The 20,220-nt window shown below is 44.7% G+C and overlaps 3 protein-coding genes and 1 pseudogene across 3 annotated transcripts; 1 reads left to right on the forward strand and 3 right to left on the reverse strand.

Annotated features, from left to right (window-relative positions):
• The first annotated feature begins 3,812 nt into the window (after positions 1-3,812).
• LOC105915183 (zinc finger BED domain-containing protein RICESLEEPER 2-like) lies at positions 3,813-5,845 on the forward strand. The gene is made up of 2 exons (XM_012849116.1): positions 3,813-5,730; positions 5,838-5,845. Exons 1-2 carry the CDS (start codon positions 3,813-3,815, stop codon positions 5,843-5,845), a joined length of 1,926 nt encoding a protein of 641 aa, XP_012704570.1.
• Positions 5,846-12,758: 6,913 nt separating this feature from the next.
• LOC101757849 lies at positions 12,759-14,499 on the reverse strand. The gene is made up of 4 exons (XM_004986889.2): positions 13,752-14,499; positions 13,230-13,678; positions 13,121-13,132; positions 12,759-12,776 (listed from the first exon to the last, which is right to left on the reverse strand). The coding sequence occupies exons 1-4, from the start codon at positions 14,497-14,499 to the stop codon at positions 12,759-12,761; spliced, it is 1,227 nt and encodes a 408-aa protein (XP_004986946.2).
• Positions 14,500-15,062: 563 nt separating this feature from the next.
• LOC101758267 lies at positions 15,063-15,791 on the reverse strand (annotated as a pseudogene).
• Positions 15,792-17,042: 1,251 nt separating this feature from the next.
• LOC101758670 (transcriptional repressor ILP1-like) lies at positions 17,043-18,503 on the reverse strand. The gene has a single exon (XM_004986891.3). The coding sequence runs from the start codon at positions 18,501-18,503 to the stop codon at positions 17,043-17,045; it is 1,461 nt and encodes a 486-aa protein (XP_004986948.1).
• Between the last annotated feature and the right edge of the window lie 1,717 nt (positions 18,504-20,220).

Raw genomic sequence — 20,220 nt, forward strand, 5'->3', positions numbered from 1 at the left:
TGCGTCCCCCCTCTCATCTTGCTCACAACACACGGCCCCCCACTGCTGAACACTGCCACATCCGCCCATTTCATCCTTCCCTATTCCTCTCCTACCGGCACCCCTCCCCCTCCTCTCCCTTCCTCCCTCCCTCGCACGGCCGGCCCCTCTCTCCGGTGGCGTCTCCGGCCGCCGCCCCGCCCCTCTCCCCAGATCTGGCGGGGACTCGCGTCGGGGGCCCCGGATCCGGCAGGGACTCGCGTCGGGGGCCCCGGGAGCGGCGGCGTGGAGATGTGGTGGTGGTGGTGGCCGGTGGGAGGCAGCTCGTGGTGGCCAGCGGAAGGCAGCTCGTGGTGGTCGGCGGGCTTTGGTGGTGGTGGTGGTGGCAGTGAGCGTGGATGGTGGCCAGCTGTGGTGGTGGCGGTGGTGTGGATGGTGGCGGCGGGTGTGGATGGTGGCCGGCTGTGGTGGCGACGGCGGCGGCGTGGATGGTGGCGACGTGCTGGTGGTGCAGCCAACGGTGTCGGCATGCAATTTTTTTTATTTTTTTTCGAAAAATGGTTTGCCGAGTGCACGACCGAAAACACTCGGCGAAGGTTAGTTTGCCGATGGAAATTTTGCTGAGTGCCAGATGCCAAGTGTAACACTCGGCGAACTTGTTGTCGAGAGTATTTTGGGTTTCGCCGAGTACCCCTGGCACTCGGCATAAAACCTGTGTCCCGTAGTGATAACCATTAGGCTAGAGGTCTGTTCACACAAATAATCACACTATTGTGTTAGAAACGGTGCATGATGACAACTATTCAACCTCATACACTTCCTGGCAAAATCCGCAACACCTCACTTACAATCAATTTCATTATGACATTTTCCTCACAGAAATTGCCAGGTGGTTGGTGCGTAAGGTTAAGTAAATAGATAGAACTTGAGAAATTAGATGTTCAAATAGAGAGCAAGATATACACTGGGAATTCTATGCTAGACAACGTGAGGGCATAAGCAGTGCAATGTAGGCCCGGGAGGCATTGGGAATAAGTTGCGATAACACGATGAGCTGCCTAGCCAAAGGAGTAGGCACAAGCATTGTGCCATACACCAGAGTTGGACAATGGTTCGAGAAAGTGTATCAGATATCCAAATGATGTTCAGGATCTTCATTTCCACTAGTAGAGAATTGGGCTTTAGTCCCGGTTGGTAGGGTGCAAATATCTCGAAAATCCATCCGGGATAAACCAACCTGTATCAGATAGAGAGCGAATTCTATGCTAGACAACGTGAGGGCATAAGCAGTGCAATGTAGGCCCGGGAGGCATTGGGAATAAGTTGCGATACACGATGAGCTGCCTAGCCAAAGGAGTAAGGCACAAGCATTGTGCCATACACCAGGGTTGGACAAGGGTTCGAGAAATTGTATCAGATATCCAAATGATGTTCAGGATCTCCATTTCTTTTGTGAAGGAATTTTTACACTACTTAATCCCTTAAAATTATCTGTTCATATAAATATTCGGATGCAAGCGCTAACTGCATCGCAAATCATCACGTAAGAACTAACTACACAGTAAACATTACAACGTACAACTTCTCTGATTTCCCTTCTTTTCAGTGGAGATAAATAAATGTTTATACATTAGAGAACTAGGTCCGATTCTAACTTAATAAAATATGAATAAGTACGAGATCTCTATCAAACCTTAATAAAACCAACCTGATACATGTATTCAATTGGATCCCCTTCATGTATTATGTCACACCAAGGCTAGCTAGGCCCGGTGACATAGAGATAAGCCTGATCAATTATTACTGTTACTGACCAAAGGCCCCACCTGTAACCTATCAAGAAACTACAGTTTCCAGATGTAACTTAAGAAACAACAACCACTAGCCACCACCGTTAGGTGTATATGTTGTGAAGTTCATTGTTACAGGGTCAACAATCCCACTAAAATAGTGAACGCATCATAGCTGCAAAATACTCCGTATATCAATACTACCCTGCTACTTCATAAGAGCGTCCCAACTTTACCAATCTCAACAGCATTCATTTTTATATATAGAATAACATCTTCGAGAAATATCCATGGCAGCACTACTTTTACATATTTGTGCAGGTCCCATAACTCAAGAGATGGTTACAGAATGGTTATATTACGTGATCGTCTTTCTGAATGGAAGCCTGCCGGTGATTTTATATGCATGTACTGGTCACATTTAATTTAGAAATTTACTTTTACTTGGAGAGTTCCCAGAAGCTAGCCCTGCTAGTGGGGCGGGTTGATACGGGTATTTTGGGGCGGGTCCACGCGCGGGTTTTGTTAGGATGGGTAGGAATGGGTACCAGAGGTTAATGGGTTGGGGCGGGTTGGGTGTACTGAAATGCGGGTCGGGGGCGGGTTGGCCTCCCACATCATGCGGCCAGCACCCCGCACGCGAGTCGCGAGCCGCCCCACCCTGTGTCCCTGCCGATTGCCCTCTCTGGATCCGCCGCTCTTCCATCTACCGCCGAGTCCGGAGCCCCTTGTGCCTTTGCTCCGGCGACGCCGCCGGTGCCAGCACCGTCTGCCGCAACCCCCGCTCCCGCCGCTCTCCTCCAACAACGGCGGCAGATCCAGGTACTCTTCTTGCACCTCCCACCTTCCATCCCCTCCAGATTACCCCTCCCCTTCTTCTCCTCATCAACTCATCCCGATCTGCAGGGGCAATTTTTTAGCGGCGCGGAGTCAGCAGCCTGTAGGGCTCTGTTTGCTTTGGCTGTTAGTTGATCGGTCGTTTGCCTGTGTTCTTGACTGTTCATGGGGATCTTGCGTAGTACTAGGTTTTTCTGCTGATTCATTGAACCCGTGCTGTCAGCGATGATTAGGCACGAGTGGAAGCCTGCTGATTCATTGAACCTGTAGCGGCAGATTCAATGATTGATTCTTCGTTGATGTAATCATGCCTTTACTGTTGAAACGATGCAGGAATTAATGTTGTTGTTTTTTCCTCGTGTTAACTGGATCCAGGAGACGGAGCTACCTTTACCGAGGAGACGGAGCTGTCGGCCTTCAACCCTTCTTCTTGCTTGATCTGCAGGGAGGCGCTGGATCTAGGCCCCTCGCGCCGTCCTCCTCCCATTAGCAGGCTAGGCTAAATCGCCAGCCACAGTACCCACACACAGGTGCGCTGTCTTTGTCCAGCAAAGAACCTCTGCATGAGCGACATGATTGGGAGGAATGCATAGTTAACCGACCAAATTGATTCTTCCATTTCGATTATTGTTAGTTAGTTCACGACCTGGGTCAGTTTGACAGTTTTATGAAGGGTTACAAACATCTATTGTACAGGGAAAATTAGGCAGTACAATTTTTTCACAACTTTATGTGTTTGACTAGTAAAAAGGGGAAATGCTCTGCATCCAATTGCTCTGCATCCAAAGGGGAAATGGTTTATACGACTCTATTGTACCGGTATAATAAAGTGATTTTTAACTCTTTGATTAACAAATAAGCAACGACCAATGATGTCAGTATGTATAGCAATAAAGAAAAGGTCTAGGACAAAAGTTTATTGGTTCGTCTAAGCTTCTCTGCTACTCTACCTTTATTTTCACACCATGAATGAGCCCAGCTAGTGCTACAGAAACTACATGGAGGGCCTTTGGTGCTTCTCTGCTAGTGCTACTAGTTAAGCTGAAATCTTGTCAGTTTGTTAAATAGAGAGCGTTGCTTCTACTTTGTGCTATTATCAGTTCATCTGTTTCATTACGAAATCTTGTCAGTTTGTTAATTTGGCAGATGTCACTCTACTTTTACACAACGTTGCTTCTACTTTATACTTTATATTTTTTGAAATAGATGTCTTCTCATCGGTTAGAGGCCTCTGGTACTAGTGAGAGCACCAACAACAATTCCTCGCAAACACCAAACAGAAGGGCACCAGTCTGGGAGTATTATGAGCCGGATTTGGTCGAGATAGATGGTGTCCTAAAAGCAATTTGCAAGTACTGTGGAACAAAGTTGACTGCGAACAGAAAATTAGGTACAAACAGCCTTCGAACTCACATTGCAGAGCATTGCCCCACAATCCCTAGTGATGATAGGAACAAATTTGTCGCTACAATGAAGAAAAAGCCTGTAGATAGTTCATTCACCTTTAATCAACAGAGAAGTCGTGACTTGATGATTGCATGGTGTGTTAGAGCTGATGTAGCATTCAATAAGTTTGATGATGAAGGGTTTGAGCCTTGGATGGAATCATTGCAACCTGCATTTAGATGCATAGGACGACAAATGATTCGTAATGAATGTGTTGCTAAGTTTGAGAGAGCAAAGATAGAATTGCGAAGTGAACTTCAGAGTCTTAACTCTCGCATTTGCTTCACATCTGATCTTTGGACATCAAACCAAAAGTTGGGATATATTTGTGTGACAGCTCACTATATTGGCCCTGATTTTGTTTTGAAGAAAAAGATAATTGCATTTAAGGATCTGAAGTATCCACATACGGGTGTAGCTATTGAGGAAGCCATTACAACTGTTCTAACAGATTATGGTATCAAAGAGAAGATGTTTACCATCACACTCGATAATGCAACAAATAACAAGGCAGCTTGTGATCTTTTGCAAGAAAGCGGAAAGTCTGACATGTTATTTGGTGGTGAGCATCTTCTTGTTAGATGTTGTGCTCATATACTCAACATTCTTGTCCAAGATGGTATGAACATTGTTAGTGCTATGATAGAGTTGATAAGAGACCTGATTAGGCACATTAACTCATCACCATCGCGTATCCAGGATTTCAATGAGATAGCTCAAAGGGAATGTCTTGCTGCAAAGGCTGGTTTAGTCCTTGATGTTCCCTACCGTTGGAACTCAACCCATGCCATGATTATGGAGGCAGTAAAGTACAAGATCGTCTTGAAGCGATATGCCCAAGCAAATCAGCAACCATTTCCAACTGAAGATGAGTTTAGCAAAGTTGAGTATATTGGTGAGTTTCTTGGAGTTTTTGAAGAAACTACCAGGGCGTTCTCAGCTGATAGATACGCTACTTCCCACATGTTTCTGGATAATGTGCTTTGTATCCATCAAACTCTAAATAGTCCAGAATGGTACAAGGATGAGGTTATCGCAGATTTGGCAAAAGCAATGGAGAGGAAATTTGATAAGTATTGGAATGGAAATTACAATATGGTCCTTGTTATTTGCAGCATACTTGATCCAAGAACAAAAGTTGACTTCTTAGACTTCTTTTATGAGAAGGTGTGCAGGAACTTTATTGACATTGACTTGAGCAAAAATCAGGCTAAAGAGTGGCTTCGCCTATATTTTAGGAAGTATGAAGAGGTTATTAGACAAAATGATACAAATGTAGTATCACAAACTGGTGCGTCCAGGAGCATGGTGAACCATTCTCCAGTGCTAGTTCTTGGAAAAAGAAGACTAGAACAAGAATTTGCTGAATATAGGCATCAGAGGAGAGGGACTTGGATTGAAAAATCAGAACTTGATGCATATCTAGATGAACCACCAGTGAGAACAGATGAAAATTTTGAAATTCTGACTTGGTGGAAGACAAACTCCAACAAGTACCCTGTGCTGTCAGCGATGGCACGCGATTTCTTAGCAATTCCACTCAGCACCGTTTCTTCTGAATCAGCATTCAGCTTGAGTGGTCGGATTCTTAGTGACAATCGAAGCTCAATGACACCAGAAACTCTTGAAGCTTTGGTCTGTTGCAAAGATTGGCTGTACAAGTATCCCACCAATGAAGGTAATTTTTACTGCATATTAGTATGTTACTAAGACAGTTATATCTTTGCAACTTGTTACTGCATATACATGTACTGATGTCTCTAGTATGCCTCTTTGTATCTGCAGCCACCTGAGATAATGATGCCTCTTTGAGTTAAAGGTACCCAAACAATGTCCTCTGTGCTAACTCTTCATATAGTTAGCAGTTTGCTACTTATTTGTTTCTCTGTCCATTTTTGTGATGACAACATCTTAGAAAGTAAACAGGTCAAACTTCTGTTATGGTAAACAGGTCCATTTTTGTTTCTCTGTCCATCTTCCTCTCAGATCTTCTGTTATGGTATAGCATTCCTCTAGTGACATTTGCCTCTGCAAACAGGTCAAACTTCTTTTTGCTGGGGAGCGCCAGCTTTGCGACCAAGTTTTTGAATGCAGTCAATCTTTGAGGGATAAGTGCTTTGCTGCAATAACAAAAAACAGTTTGGCTACACTACTCAGTTTTGGAGAGGCAATTGCTATGAGTAAACGATCACCGGAGAAACTTTTTGTTCTGCTAGACATGTACGAGATAATGTGTGAACTTCAAACAGAGGTAAATCTCTCGTTCTGATCATAGCTGCATTGCTAACCACTTCTCTTGTGTGCACACTGATGCCAGTATAATTTGCATGCTGAACTTATACACCAATTGCCAAACTTTTACCCAAAATTGATTTGACTGTCCTTAGGAGTTTGGGCTTCTGTCTTGTAGGAAATGTGGAGCTTGTATTTTTTCTATTTAATTTACATTTATTTTGATATGTAAAAAATGTAAATCTACTTTAGCTTGGAGATTTTTTTTGTATGGAATGGATTTAAAGATTCATCTTGTTGAATTGAATTTGTAGATTGACACCATCTTTGTTGGAGAATCATGCTCTCAAATGCGTGATTCTGCACTGAGTTTGACGAAATGCTTAGCGCAAACGGCGCAGAAGACTTTCAGTGATTTTGAAAAAGCGGTTGAAAAGGATGCAACCAAGAATATACATACTGATGGAACAGTGCATCCTTTAACGAGCTATGTGATCAACTATGTTAAATTTTTATTTGAGTAAGTCTCTGTTCATATTCATATGTTGCCGTAAACGACTAGGTGTATGAGATTGTCTGTATTATCATGTGCCCTTCTTTTTTTGAATTATCCACTGGCTTGCCTATAGCCTTCCCAATATAAAAGAACTAAAAGAATTTTTGTAGATTGACACCATGAACCAGATTTTTAATTTCACTGGACTGTTTTCACAACCAGAACTAAAAGATGTCATTCATTTGTAGCCCTGTAGTAGTGGGTGAATTTCTTATGCCCCACTCTTGCGAGGATCCTTTTCGCATAAATTACAGATGTTTTGCATATTAAATGCCCCCTTCAGAATTGTCCTAGCTTATAATGTTACGTCAGAAGGCATTAGTAGCATTTGATTTGATACACCCCTGAATTGACAACCACCTGCTAATATCTGTGCAGCTATCCGACTGTTCTCCAGAATTGAGCTTGTGCTCTGTGGTTCAAATCCCAAACTGTTGCTTCCTCTGCTCCCAGTACTCTCTAAGGCGATTGCTTTTAGACGTTCCTGACAATGTTGACATGGTTATCTTCCCCAATTATGTGAGTTGCAGAAGTAACATCTTTGTTGAAGTTGAATATTGTGACATGCTTCACATATGATTATTACAGCATTGAGAGTACCATTATTCATAGATGATTGTTAAGATTGTTGTCCTATTCTGTATACAGATGGTAGCTGGGAAACCATTGGGAAGAAGTTAAAGAAACCAGGACGAGCAGCTAGAAGACAGGGCTTCTGAAGTGTCTATTATGTAGATCAAGAGACTTATTTTGTTTTTTTAACTGTAGCTTAAGACACTTGGCTTAAGACACTTGTTTTTTTAGCTGTAGCTCTGAAAAAATAAATTAATGGCATGCAGCTGCCATGGGTACCCATTTTTATGGGGCGGGGTGGGGCGGGGTGATTAATTTATTTTTTGGGTGGGGTTGGGGCGGGTAATTATCCTTGGCTGTTGCGGTTAGGGGTGGGTGAGGGGCGGGTACACCCCCCACTAGCAGGGCTACCAGAAGCACCAGATAAACTAGATGTGAAATAGAGAGATACTTGGATAATTCTAGCATTCCCACATTCACACTATGCAAAAGCAATAGAAAGTAGGCTTGGGAGCCATCAGGAATCAAGTTGCAACATCAATCCTTGGTGACTCGACTAGTCATAAGCATCTGCCATCACCTAGAGCGTGGGTATGGTTTGCTCAAAAAATGTAAAAGACTGACCTTCTCCTCCGATGAGTAATGTCCCTAACCTTCATTTCTGTTGTAAAAGAGTTTTGATGCTTATTAACAACTAAATTAATTGTACATATAAATATATATGTTTGGAAGAATGGGCATTTAATGTTGTCTGATTTTTCTTTTTCAGCATACAAAAAAATGGATAACAAGAGTCATGTTCCATCTTCCATTTGAGTTCCTCAACCCTAAACGCCGAGACCTTTATAAGCCACTAGTCCAACATGGGAAGTTTGATTTTGACAAAGAAAACATCAAAAATATAAATCAAACATTCACACCCTTTGAAACTAGGATAATCTGTCAATATACAGTTTCAATCTCAAGAGAAGAAAAATGAAGGACAAGATCCGCAGTAGGAATAGGAACATAAGAACATAGATGCCAGCGCCAGCTACTTCTGTTAGGTGTACATGCAATGAACTTGAGTTTTATAGAGTCAACAATACAACAAAATAGTTAACAATATATACATATATAAATACTAGCCTGCTAGAACAAGGACCTTTGCTGGCGCTGATACAGCGTTCATTTTCACTACAGATGAGTGATAAACTTTTCTCCATGCCGGATTTTGAATTAACATGGCTATGCAGATCGAGTAGTCAGCGTCCCAACTCAACACTTATTGTTCGCACAAAGAGATATTTTCCACAAGTGTAAAACTCAAAACAGGACATTAGTTGTTGATTAGAACCTCCGAGAAGAGCAGAACCGTAACTTAAGGGTGCTAGAATTGTCGGCTGACCCTGATCCAGACTCCTCAGATGACTGGAGCTTATTGCTGATTAGTCAGTACAGCAGTTTGAAATGCCTTCACGACATTTGTTGTATCAAAAGCAGAGGTCTCTATGAAGAACAACCTTACGCTTTCCCTGCAAAGCACAGAAAATCTTCGACCACAACAGAATGAAGGTGGCTAAGAATGTCTATCTTGCAATTGCTCGATATCTCTACTGACCAGCAATGTCCCTTGTTGGCTTTGCCCAAGTATCGAACACACATCACTACGCCAGAAACGATTTGTGCTGGTACCTTAAATTTTGAGTGCTGGCGGGTATAAATACCACCTGCCAGCATAAAAGGTGCAGTGGCCAGCCCGTTAAAACCCGTCACCACAAATGCATTTATGTTAGCGGGTGACATAATCACCTGCCAGTGCAAATGGATGTCAGTTGCTCCATTTGCGCTGGTGGGTGGTTACGTCACCCGCCAGCACAAAGCGGGTGTCTTGGATGCAAATTAAAGCTGCGGAGGCAGCTGGCACAGCACCATCTACCTTATCTTTTTCTTCTCCTTCTCTCTCCACTGTCTCTCTCCCTTATCTCATTGTCTCTCTCTCCCTTATCTAAGGGAGACGGAGGCAGGAGTGGCGGTGGGCGACGAGCGGCGGGGATGGGAGCGGCGAGCGAGCTTTTTTTTATTTTTCCAAAAATATCTGTGCTGGCGGGCCGCCAGCACTGATGCCATTTGTGCTAGCTCAAGGTTGCTGGCGGGTGTTTGGCCCACCAACACAGAGCCCATTTAGCCGCCAGGACAATTCTTTTGTGTCCTAGTGTATAAGTATAGAAAAATCTAAGAACTCAACATGAACACGAGAGAATTTGTTGTGGAACACAACTATAACCTTCTTCTCTGTTGATTTCAAAGAGGGTTACATGGATATATATATAGGGGCAGCCCCTAAACTGTTCCACATTGTGTCTAACTGTTCCACATTGCTAAGACACGTTCATATTACCTAAGATATGTTCACATGAAGTAATTAGCCATGGCTCCTCGGTTTGCCATCGGTGATGTGATTCCTTATTTGCTTCCAAGTCTATTCAAATTCCGCATCAGGATTAATTTCCAACATCCCTTGTTTGAGCTTTTGCAGTCTTCTTCTCCACCTAAATCAGAAAATCATTTTAGTTCTAAATTCTATACAGTTGTAAAAGGAGTATTATTGTTGGGCTTTAGAGGAAGGCTTATTCATAAGTTTGGCCCAGTTTGAAAACATTTAATGATGTTGTGCTGCTGTCTTCCTACCCAAATTAACTTGCATCAGAATGATCCATGTAAAGTTGGATTGGAAGTTCAAGCACAATAGCACTACTATTATACATACAGGATGTCCTCCCTGATGGTTGAAAGGACCCACAGCGATAGAATTAAAGATCTAGCTGTAGATCATATTGCGAACAAATCGAGTGAGGGAAGGAATTCAATTGACAAGACAAAGGTTCATGATCCGTATTCTATTTGTCAATTTCAATTGACAAGACAAAGGTTCATGATCTGTAGGAACACCCCTTGGCCCGTACCCATTATATGCTTAAGGGCTCAAGGGTCAAACCACAACCTTAGTGCGAGGCCTGCGGAGTACTACCATGGCCGCCCAGCAATGGAAGGATAGGCTTGACGAGACAAGAGACACTGAATGCAGGCACTGTGTCTCGCAATGCCGCCTGACTCCCCATCCCATGGGGGCTGGCGGCCACATCTATTGTAAAACACCCAGGATTGCACACCAAAATATCTGAACAAGACAATGTACATGTAGAATATGCTCCTTTATTTGGAATCTCAATTATGTGTTTTGCTCGTACAGGTTCTAACTTCTTTTCATATATGAAGACATGATGATATATGAAGAGAAGCTAAATGTACATGTAGAATATGCTCCACTAGCTTCTCTTCGTACAGGTTCTAGCTCCACTCCACTAACTGACACATGATCATTATTTGAATAACAAGTAACACACGCACTCAACACATGGAAACTGCTCACTGCAGCCACCACTATGAAGACATGTACGTATAATATCTACATATTTGAAAGCATTGGCACATACATCTTTCTAACTTTTCCTTTTTATAACATAGGAAAAATTTTGCTAACAGAGTCATGCTCCAATCTTCCCAGTGAGTTCATGAACCCTTAACCTAGATAAGACCTCCACAACGAAACCAGCATGTAACTTGCATTTTGATTAAACCACTCAAAAATTAATACACATCAGACCCTTGAGAACTAGGACACTCCATGGATGAACTTACAGTTTGAATCTCAGGAAAAGAATAATCTAAGCGCAAACTGACCACCTTGACACTTTTTGGAAAAACAAAATAGATAATCATATTCACATTGACATCATTCACCTCGTAAAACTTGGAACTCTGAATAGTAGAAACAGACAAGACGGGCATCTCAAAAAATCCAACAACCACTCTAATTACATTAATATGTACACCCTTGTATACAAGTATCTTACTTACATAATTTTGTATCTCTCCGCCGTTCCAGGTCGTTGCTATATATCTATGCGATGCAGTGTAGGCTTTGTGCTGTAGAGTTTGCATATGAATGAGGTAACTCTGAGTATTCAGCATGCAAGGGTATGCAATAACCCAACTCAGTGACTCCATACACAGATGAACATGTATGCAACAAAGCCCACAGCTAGACTTGGGAGACGTCAGGATTACTCGACATGGATTGATCTTGGTGATTTGGGGGCCAGTAAGTTCCTTCAGCACTAAAGAGTTGGACTGATCCGAAGGATCTATGCTCCAGTTTCGCTTGCGGGTCAGGCTAGCTGGCACAAGAGCGTCCGAGTAAACCAAATCCGCTGTACCTGCCGCTCGATGTGGTAACTATCTCGCAAATGCCTTGTGGTCCAATCTTTCTCATTTGAAGAAACAGCATAAGCTAGCTCTGAATTTATTTATCGATTACAGAAGGATCATTGCTAAGAAATGGTGCTTGAGGTCGAAACAGCAAACTGTAACCACAGAAATGTAAGGTTTCGCACTATGTAATGATTGTCTTTCAATTCTTCTTCAGTAGCAACATCTGTCTCAGGTTCATTACATCTGCTGCTATTCTGGCCATGCCTCCATCAGTCTAAAAGCAACTGCATGCCTGCACCGATGCTTTAGCTTCATTGGGGAAGGAGAGCTGAGAGCCGGCGAAGCAGATGATGCGTGGGCCCAGGACATGCACGGGATTAATAAGAAGCTAGGATCTGAGAAAAAGAGAAGGTGCTGGCATGGGGCCAGGTTTGACTTTCTAGCCGAAAAATGCAAGGAGGATTGAAGACGGGTGTACCATGCAGCAGAAAATGCCTTTGATGCTTTTACTACATTTATTAAATGATGAACGGGGAAACACCATAAATTTGGGAAAAACACCAGAAGAACAGTCTAGACTATACAATCAGAGTAACAAACCTAGCTAGACATGCCATCCACCAGCATCCACGCGGAGATGTGTAACAATATTCTTGTTGGTGACGCCAAACAAGAAATATATCCACGATGGCATTGTTTTGTTCTGTTCTGAAGATCGAACTCGAAGCAGCAGATGGATTCCCAATGCCTCATACTCCTAAGTCCTAAGTGACCAGTGACCCTCTATTACGCATCTCAGCTATCGGGGAATACGATATGCCTCATGTATACTCACCTGCAGTGGCTGTATACACGAGATGTTCATCACTTTTTATCCGTGACCTCTCTTATTCATGTAAGCGAACAGATAATATATAACACAACACCTTGATGTATGGGATATATAGACGATGATTAGTCGAAGAAAGCATGACTCCCGGACTTATATTTAGACACCATGACACTGCAGATTCATTTCGAAGGACTACTCCTACATGTTAGCACAGATCCATGCATGGAGATACAATAACTACTCCCCATGTCGAAGCAGTTCAAGGTCTGTTGTAGTCCTGCAGAATGCATGTAAAAGCAGTTCATGCCTGCATGAGAAAAACGACGGCAACACTAAGGGTCTGTTTGGTTGGACTGTGAGCTGTGAAAAAGCTGCTGTGAGCTGTGAGCTGTGGAAAAGCTGCTTTAAGTTGTCAGCCATGAGAAAGCCAAAAGCCGTTTGGTTGAAACAGCTATGAGACTGTAGGTTTGGCAAGGAAGGTCTGTAATGCCCTTGGAAGGTACGAGGGACTGTTGATATGCAAATTGATTATAAAACACTGTGTTGTTCACTTAATCACATGTAAATTACCATTTTAGAAAGGGAAATTTATTTTTTTAAAAATTTTGCAGCCACCATTACCATATTGTCTACCTGAATACAAAGATAACATTTCACAAAAGATATATGGTTCATATAAATGTCCACCATTAACATATGGTCCACATAATTATCTCCCTCTCGTCCTAACCAAAGCATCAGCTATTCTACTACGAATAGTATTCATCGTATCCTCATTCTCCCCATCTGGACTCTCATCTCCTTGTGTTTGGGTTATGCCACATGTCTCTTGTAGTAGGTAGTCCTCATCAGCATCACATTTATCAAACACTTTATCATGCAAATTGCTCTCACGAATAAAATTATGCAATGCCATGCAAGCAAGAATAATATGCTTTTGAGTACGAGTGGAGAAACTTGGCATGTCCTTCAAAATACGCCACTTCTGCTTCAACACTCCGAAAGCCCGCTCAATGACATTTCGAAGGGATGAATGCAAAAAATTGAAAATCTCGTACTTCCCTTGAGGAGGACGTCCAGAACGAAGCCGGAATTCTGGTATGTGGTATGTGCTTCCTTTGAAAGGGGCAAGATATCCTACTCTGTTTGGATAGCCAGAGTCCACAAGATAATATTTTCCTACAAAACCAAATCAAATCATCAAAGGAAAACAACAATAGAACTATTACTAACTCTTAACCAACATGCATACCTTTGGGAGGCACGGGAAATGAAGGAAAATTCGCTAATGCATGATTGAGAATCCGTGTGTCATGTGCAGAACCCGGCCAACCAGCAACCGCAAAGATAAACCTCATATCAAAGTCACAAACAGCTAGCACGTTCTGAGATGTATATCCATGTCGACATGTGTGGTTAACCACTTCCTCTGCTGGAACGGCAACTTTAACATGTGAACCGTCTATAGCTCCAATAGCGCCTTTGAAATAAGGCCAGAAACGGTCCTCTTTCACCCTTTCATGCTCAGTACAGAAAGTTGGATCTCTTGGCTTGATATTGTCCTTTGCTAACTTGCGCAAACAATTCAATACTTCATGAAACTTGGTGTGAACTGTCCATAGCGACCGTGTAAAACGATTTTCAGCTTGTGAAAATGATTGGGGTCCTCCGACGATCCACAGAAACATCGCCAATGACTCAATTGATGAAACATTGTTAGTTGAGATCAAACCGTAATTCGAGATGAGCACATCATGTAGTGCCATGAAAATATCAGTGCTCATTCGAAACATCTTATAAAAGTACCTCGGACGATCAAAGCACCTCATAACCCATTGAAGTCCAGTTTCTAATGTTTCCCTGTATTCTGCTTTGTTGAAATACCGATTCGTGTACATGTTTCCCATTTGACCAATAGTAGCAGCCTGATAGGAAAGTTCAGCTAGAAGCAATAATCCCTTTTGCTCCTTTTTGGCTAGTTCTTCCATGTTGGCATCCATCTACGGACACAAGTTCAATTCTTCCCTACAGACACAAGTTCAATTCTTCCATTCAGATAACAAAAGCACATAACCAAATATATAAACATCATATGGATGGACAACACGAATATATGAACACCATATGAACACATAACCAATAGTTCTCAAATAGTTCTCACAGACAACTAAATAAATATTGGTGCACAAACGACTAATGGTTCTCAACAAAGGTAATAACAGACAACTAATGGTTCTCAACAAAGGAAAATAAACAATTATTGGTTCACAACACAACACTAGATAAAGTAGGGAATAGTTCTACTGACGCTTTAACAACTCCTTTTCATGCTCTCTCTCAATCAAATCGAACCTTCCTTCTTTTGTTTCCAAGGAGCTAAAGACCTCCCTAAATTCAGGTTTGACGATAAGGAAAGTGGCTGTGTGCATTAGAGCAGTTTTTTCTTGCACTCCACAATCTTTCACCATCTTCATAGCCTCTGAAATGCTTGGGACTGGATTGGTTGGAGCAGCAGATGAAGCTTCAACACTAGAGGATATCTTATCTGCTGCAGTTTCTATCTTCAAACATGTGTTCTTGTACAATCGAAAGAATGGGCTCTTCTCCTCCTTCTCTACAATAGAACTAGAGTGTTCTTTGCGTTTCTTTTTCCCTGGCTTTGATTTCTTCAAAGCAGCCAGCTTCACATCATCAATGTCTTGAGTTTTTTGTATCTCACTCACATCGTCATCACTTGACTCATCAGAGGATATATCTCCAGGGCAGGATGCACTAGCGCCACTGACATGTATCTTATCAAACAATATATGCAGATCATCAAGGTGCTTTGGCCCTTGTTTTCTGAACCTCACATGGTTGCATTTGATACCTTTCTCAGGATTATTGCACCTCTGAAATTAAATGAAACAAAGGGTTCATTAGCAAGTAACAGAATATGAAAACATTGAAAATGAACAATGAATAATGACAGTAAAGTGCTTACAGCTAGGTGTTCATCCCACCATTCCTTAGAGCACTCAATAGTTCGCTTCGCCTCATTCCATCCAAGCCCAGTTGCACTATTTTTCAACTCCATGAACCATGTATATTCCTTTTTCATATTGTCCCACTTGTTCTTGAGTTGTTTCTTTGTTAGCTTCTGACCAGTTTTTTCTTCATGCTTAGATATAACATTTTTCCAACCAGTCCTATTAAAAAATCCCAACGGTCTATTTCCAGCTTCTATCTCTCCTTTGCAGATATCAATAAAATGCCTCACATTGGCATCACACCAATCTGCCTTATCAGCCATTCTTGAATGAAGAAAAAAAACTTTGATTCAATTCAGTTACCATAACATGACTACGACCCAAGAACTAGTGTCTATCTCTATACTCTTGTTCTTCGATTCATCCATGATATATCTAGTCTGGCACAAAGGAAGTTATAATACCCCAGATCTTTGGTGGTATTCACCCTACCTAATAATATGCACAATAGTTATTTTTAGATGAGCTACTTCCACAAGTATATTTCACAGAATACAGTTTATAAAACCTTAATGTGCACAAGCCAATTTACTACTCGAATGAACAAGCCATGTGTTTGTTTTCTCAATATACTCCATGAATTAATAATGGCTACCTACATGTATCTAACGGACAGCACAGAGCACAACAGGGAATTCAGTATACTTGAGCTCGAGCTCCTAGAGACTCACCTCGAATCCTGACTCACGGAATCCCGTCCACTCGAGTGCTTGCAGATCCGGAGCTGCCAGCCACGGATTTGCGCTGCGCCAGCTCCTACAGCTTGGTCCGGGGAGGAGACGAAAGGGGCGGCCACCAGGACGGCCCCAGGAGAGAGGTCAGCAGCGTCCCGCTGGAGGCGGCAGCCTACTGCGACGGAGAGAGGGCGGTGGGGGCCTGCTGCGACGAAGACAGGGCGGCGGCGGCCCGTTGGCAGCAGCGACAGGGCAGGGGCGTCCCGCTGCCACCGGCGACCCGCTGTGACGGACAAGGCGGCAGCGGCCTGCTGCGACGAAGAAAGGGCGGCGGCCCTAGGAGAGGAAGAGAGGGCGGGATGCGCTCTTGCCGGGGAGGAGCGGCCGCCGTCGCCGATGACGAAGCAGGAAGCGCCGCCGCCGGCCCGTGCGCTAACCCGAGCGCAGCCTGCGGTTGTGGATAGAGGAGAGCGATGGTTCTGGACCAGAGAAAGAGAGGAGAGCGATGGAAAATATCGAACCGGTAAGCTGTAAAGAGTGGCAGGCGGGTAATTTGGTGTAAAACCAATCCTTCGCAGCCGGTGAAAGCTGGGTAAGAGGTGCTGCGGGAATACAATGTCGCACGAAGCTGCTTTTTGTTGAAGTACCGTGCTAGGAGCGCAAGCTTTGGTTAGCTTTCTACTTTTTGCGGCAGCCACAGCACTTTAGAAGTCAAACCAAATAGACTCTAATTCATACACATACGTGTGCAGGACCCATGACTCAACAGATGGTTACAGTACGTGATGGTCATTCTGAATGGAGCCCTGCCCATTACTTCATATCCACGCATCAGTCAACTTATTTCTTTGTGAGTTCCTCGGAGAAATCACACATCACTGAAATATAGTGGCGGAGCTCCTGCATATACACAAACTTCTTTTCTGCATCCTTCAAAGCACTGTCCAGGCTAGATATTTCCGAAAGAGCTTCATTAAGATGTGTTTCGGTTTTTACTAAAGCGCTCACTGTTGTCTTGTGAGTCTCCCTAAGCTTCCGGATGTTCTCTTGCAGGGCTTTATTTGCAACATCAGCTTGCTGAGCAATGGACAAGAATTCCACGCTTCCTGAGGCAAAAACAGATGCTGCAGGTACAGCACCACTAAGAGAGTGCTGGTGATGGGAACCCACAGAGTATCCAAATGCCTGCGGCTGAACCTGAGCAGAAGCTGGTGCACCATTTGCTGTTCTTTGAGCAGAAGCATCATCCACCCTCCTACCAAGCCCCTTCCTGAATTGCTCCTCCTCCCACCTCCTCTCTTCCTCATCGTCATCATCATCCATATTATCCTCAACCTCGCTGATCCCATCACTGAGAGCACCCAAACTGGCAGCAGGACCCCTGTTGTTGATCCCACCAAACACACCTTTTGTGCTCCTCAGGCTGTCAGTTGACTTGTCAGTGTACATTGCAATCCGACCCCCTGTCTCGTTGTCATCCTCATCACTGGACTCACCGCTAGCATTCTTGCTGCTGAGCACACCACCACCATCAAGGGAGATGTAACCTGGAGCTGCGTGCCTTGGCTGCTGCATTTGCTGCCGCTTCGCCCTGATGGCTTCAATAGTCGCACGGTCAGGTATCACTGGCCCTTCGTCCTCTTCATCTCCTCCCTCCTCTTCCTCAGACTTATCTTCGTCCTCCTTCTGCAAGGGTTTTCTTGGCCCAATGCTTGCCTCTGCCATAGGTTTGACCAGGCCTTTGAGAATAACCACTGGTTCTGTTGCAGCTGCCGTGGAGGTAGTAGGAGTGGAACTGGCAGGGGCTCCAGCCAACCTCTGAGACCAGGGCTCAGGTGCCGGAGTCGGCGGTGGTGCACGCATGAGGCTGCCGGGGAGTGGGCGGGCGTTCTTTTGGAGCTCGTGCAGGAGCTCTGGAGTATACTCCCCAGCATGAGACTGGAAGTTGGAGGGCTTGGGCGCCGACACCGCAGCAATAGCAGCCGCCGGCGAGCTCCTGTGCCGCTCCCTGGCGGGCGTGAGGCGATGGAGCGACGCCGCAGCAGGGGACGCCGTGCGGGCCGGGTACACGGAGGCCGTAGGGCGGCGGCGATGCGCGAACGGGCCCTCCTCGGCGTCATCATCGTCCTCATCGTCGGCGAAGCTGAGGCGGCTCGCCCCCTGGTGCCTCGGCGGCGACTTGGGCTTGGGCACCGTTAGGGTTTGGGTCTTGGTGGCGGGCTTGGAGTGGCTGCCGCCGTCTCCGTTAGCGTCCTCTTCGTCGTCCGCGCGGCGGCGGAAGTTTTTGCGGTGGCTACTCATACCGGCCCGCTCGGCTCGCCGGGACGGCACCACCGGAGAAATCCTGAGAAGTTTAGGGGATTGGATTAGGCCGGGGCGAATACGGAAGCCTTTGATTTGAAGGATGAGAAAGAGAATACGGGGATCGTACCAGCAGCGGTGGCGATGACGGCGGCGTCTAGGGTTCTGGCAAGGGAGGCGGCGGTGCGGAGGCTGGTGGGAAGATCCGTGTGCTTAACTGCTTACGCGAGAGAGAGAGAAAAGGAGGGTTGAGTTGAGTGGGTTTCGTATCCGACTTCGGGCTCGAACCGACTTGTGATATCGATGTGAAGCCCACTAAGATAGGCCCAGTTAGGCTCGGGCCCGTTTGGCTCGTCGTCTTCACCAGCCAGCAGTGTTGGCATTCGCACACCATTCCTCGATTGCAAAACCCTAGGGTAGCCCCCCTCGATCGATCGGATACCATGGCGACGGCGAGGCTCCCCTCCGCGGGGTTCTCCTCCGCCACTTCTCCGTGGCCTGATGAATGGTTTCGAAAACAGAGGAATGGTAGGAAATGCAGGAAACATGAATGTAAGAAGCGGCAAAACAGAGCATTGGAAAACACATAAAAGATTTCAAAGAAGGCGTTTGGAACATAGGAATTAAAGAACAAAGGAACATTGAAATATGGAAATAATCATCATCATTTGAACTAATTAAACACTATTTATTTTTTAAAAGACAATAAGGACCATTTTCGTCTGGAAGTGTAATGTAGTGCCACATCACAGCAGGTACTGTTTTATTTGGGTACTTCAGTAGTCTTTAATACAATGACTGTTCGCATGTCTCGTGGTGACCTAAGGTAAATAATCAATGTTGATCAAAAGGTTTGAAAATAACACCATTTGTAGGCAATCTGTACTACTAAGGGTTCTTTTGGCAGGGCTGCGGCTGTGGCTTTTCTGATGAAACTGTTTTTTTGGCTCGGGCTTATCTGATTAGAAAAATATTTGGTAAAATAGCTTCTTCTGGCTGTGTAACAAGGATAAAAAGGATGAAATGTCTATAATGCTCTTATACTTTTTATTTTTCTTTTTCATTTTTCTATATTCTTCTCTATTTTTCTCAACTCTTTCTTTCCCCTTCTCTCTTCTTTTCTTTTTTTATTTCTCCTGTTCTCTTCTCCTATTCTTTCCCCTACCCTCCCTTCCTCTCTCTTTCTTATCCATTCACCCGTCACCTTCCTGCCTACCCCCCGACGCCGTCCTTCGCCTCCTGCCAGCGCCGCCGCCGTCCTCGACTCCCACGCACCCGCCCCACTACCATCCTCCGACCCCCGCGCCTGTGAGTCCGCGCCGCCGCCGCCATCCAGCCTCCCGTGGCCACGCCATTGCCACCTTCTAGCCCACCGGGCCCTCACCGCTCCAGCCCTGCATCCGCGCCGCTGCTGCTGTCCGGCCTCCCTGTGCCTGCATCGACGGCGTCCTCCGGTCTCCTCGTGCAAGATGGGGACTTCAGCGACGGCAAGCTTGGACTTTGGCCCCCACGGTGGAGATGAAGCCACGGGGATCTGGTATTTTGGGCTTCTCTCCTCTCCTGGCTCCTCTCAGCGGGACTCGCGGGGCTTCTCCCGCAAAGCCGTTTTGTGAGCACCCGTTTGGATGACAGGAATAGATATTTCCATGATAGACTTGATCCGATGGAGAAGCCGCTCAAGAAGAGGGGCCTAAATCATTGTATCATTCAGTCATCA

The sequence above is a fragment of the Setaria italica genome, chromosome IX (genome assembly GCF_000263155.2).
Source record: "Setaria italica strain Yugu1 chromosome IX, Setaria_italica_v2.0, whole genome shotgun sequence".
Lineage (NCBI taxonomy): Eukaryota > Viridiplantae > Streptophyta > Magnoliopsida > Poales > Poaceae > Setaria > Setaria italica.

What these genes read in the sequence shown, in the direction of transcription:
- LOC105915183 (XM_012849116.1), top strand. Translation starts at nt 3,813, where the DNA reads ATGTCTTCTCATCGGTTAGAGGCCTCTGGTACTAGTGAGAGCACCAAC.
- LOC101757849 (XM_004986889.2), bottom strand. Translation starts at nt 14,499, where the DNA reads ATGGATGCCAACATGGAAGAACTAGCCAAAAAGGAGCAAAAGGGATTA. An exon ending in ATTTCCCGTGCCTCCCAAAG is followed by an intron (nt 13,679 to 13,751) that starts GTATGCATGTTG and finishes TTGGTTTTGTAG; the next exon opens with GAAAATATTATCTTGTGGAC.
- LOC101758670 (XM_004986891.3), bottom strand. Translation starts at nt 18,503, where the DNA reads ATGAGTAGCCACCGCAAAAACTTCCGCCGCCGCGCGGACGACGAAGAG.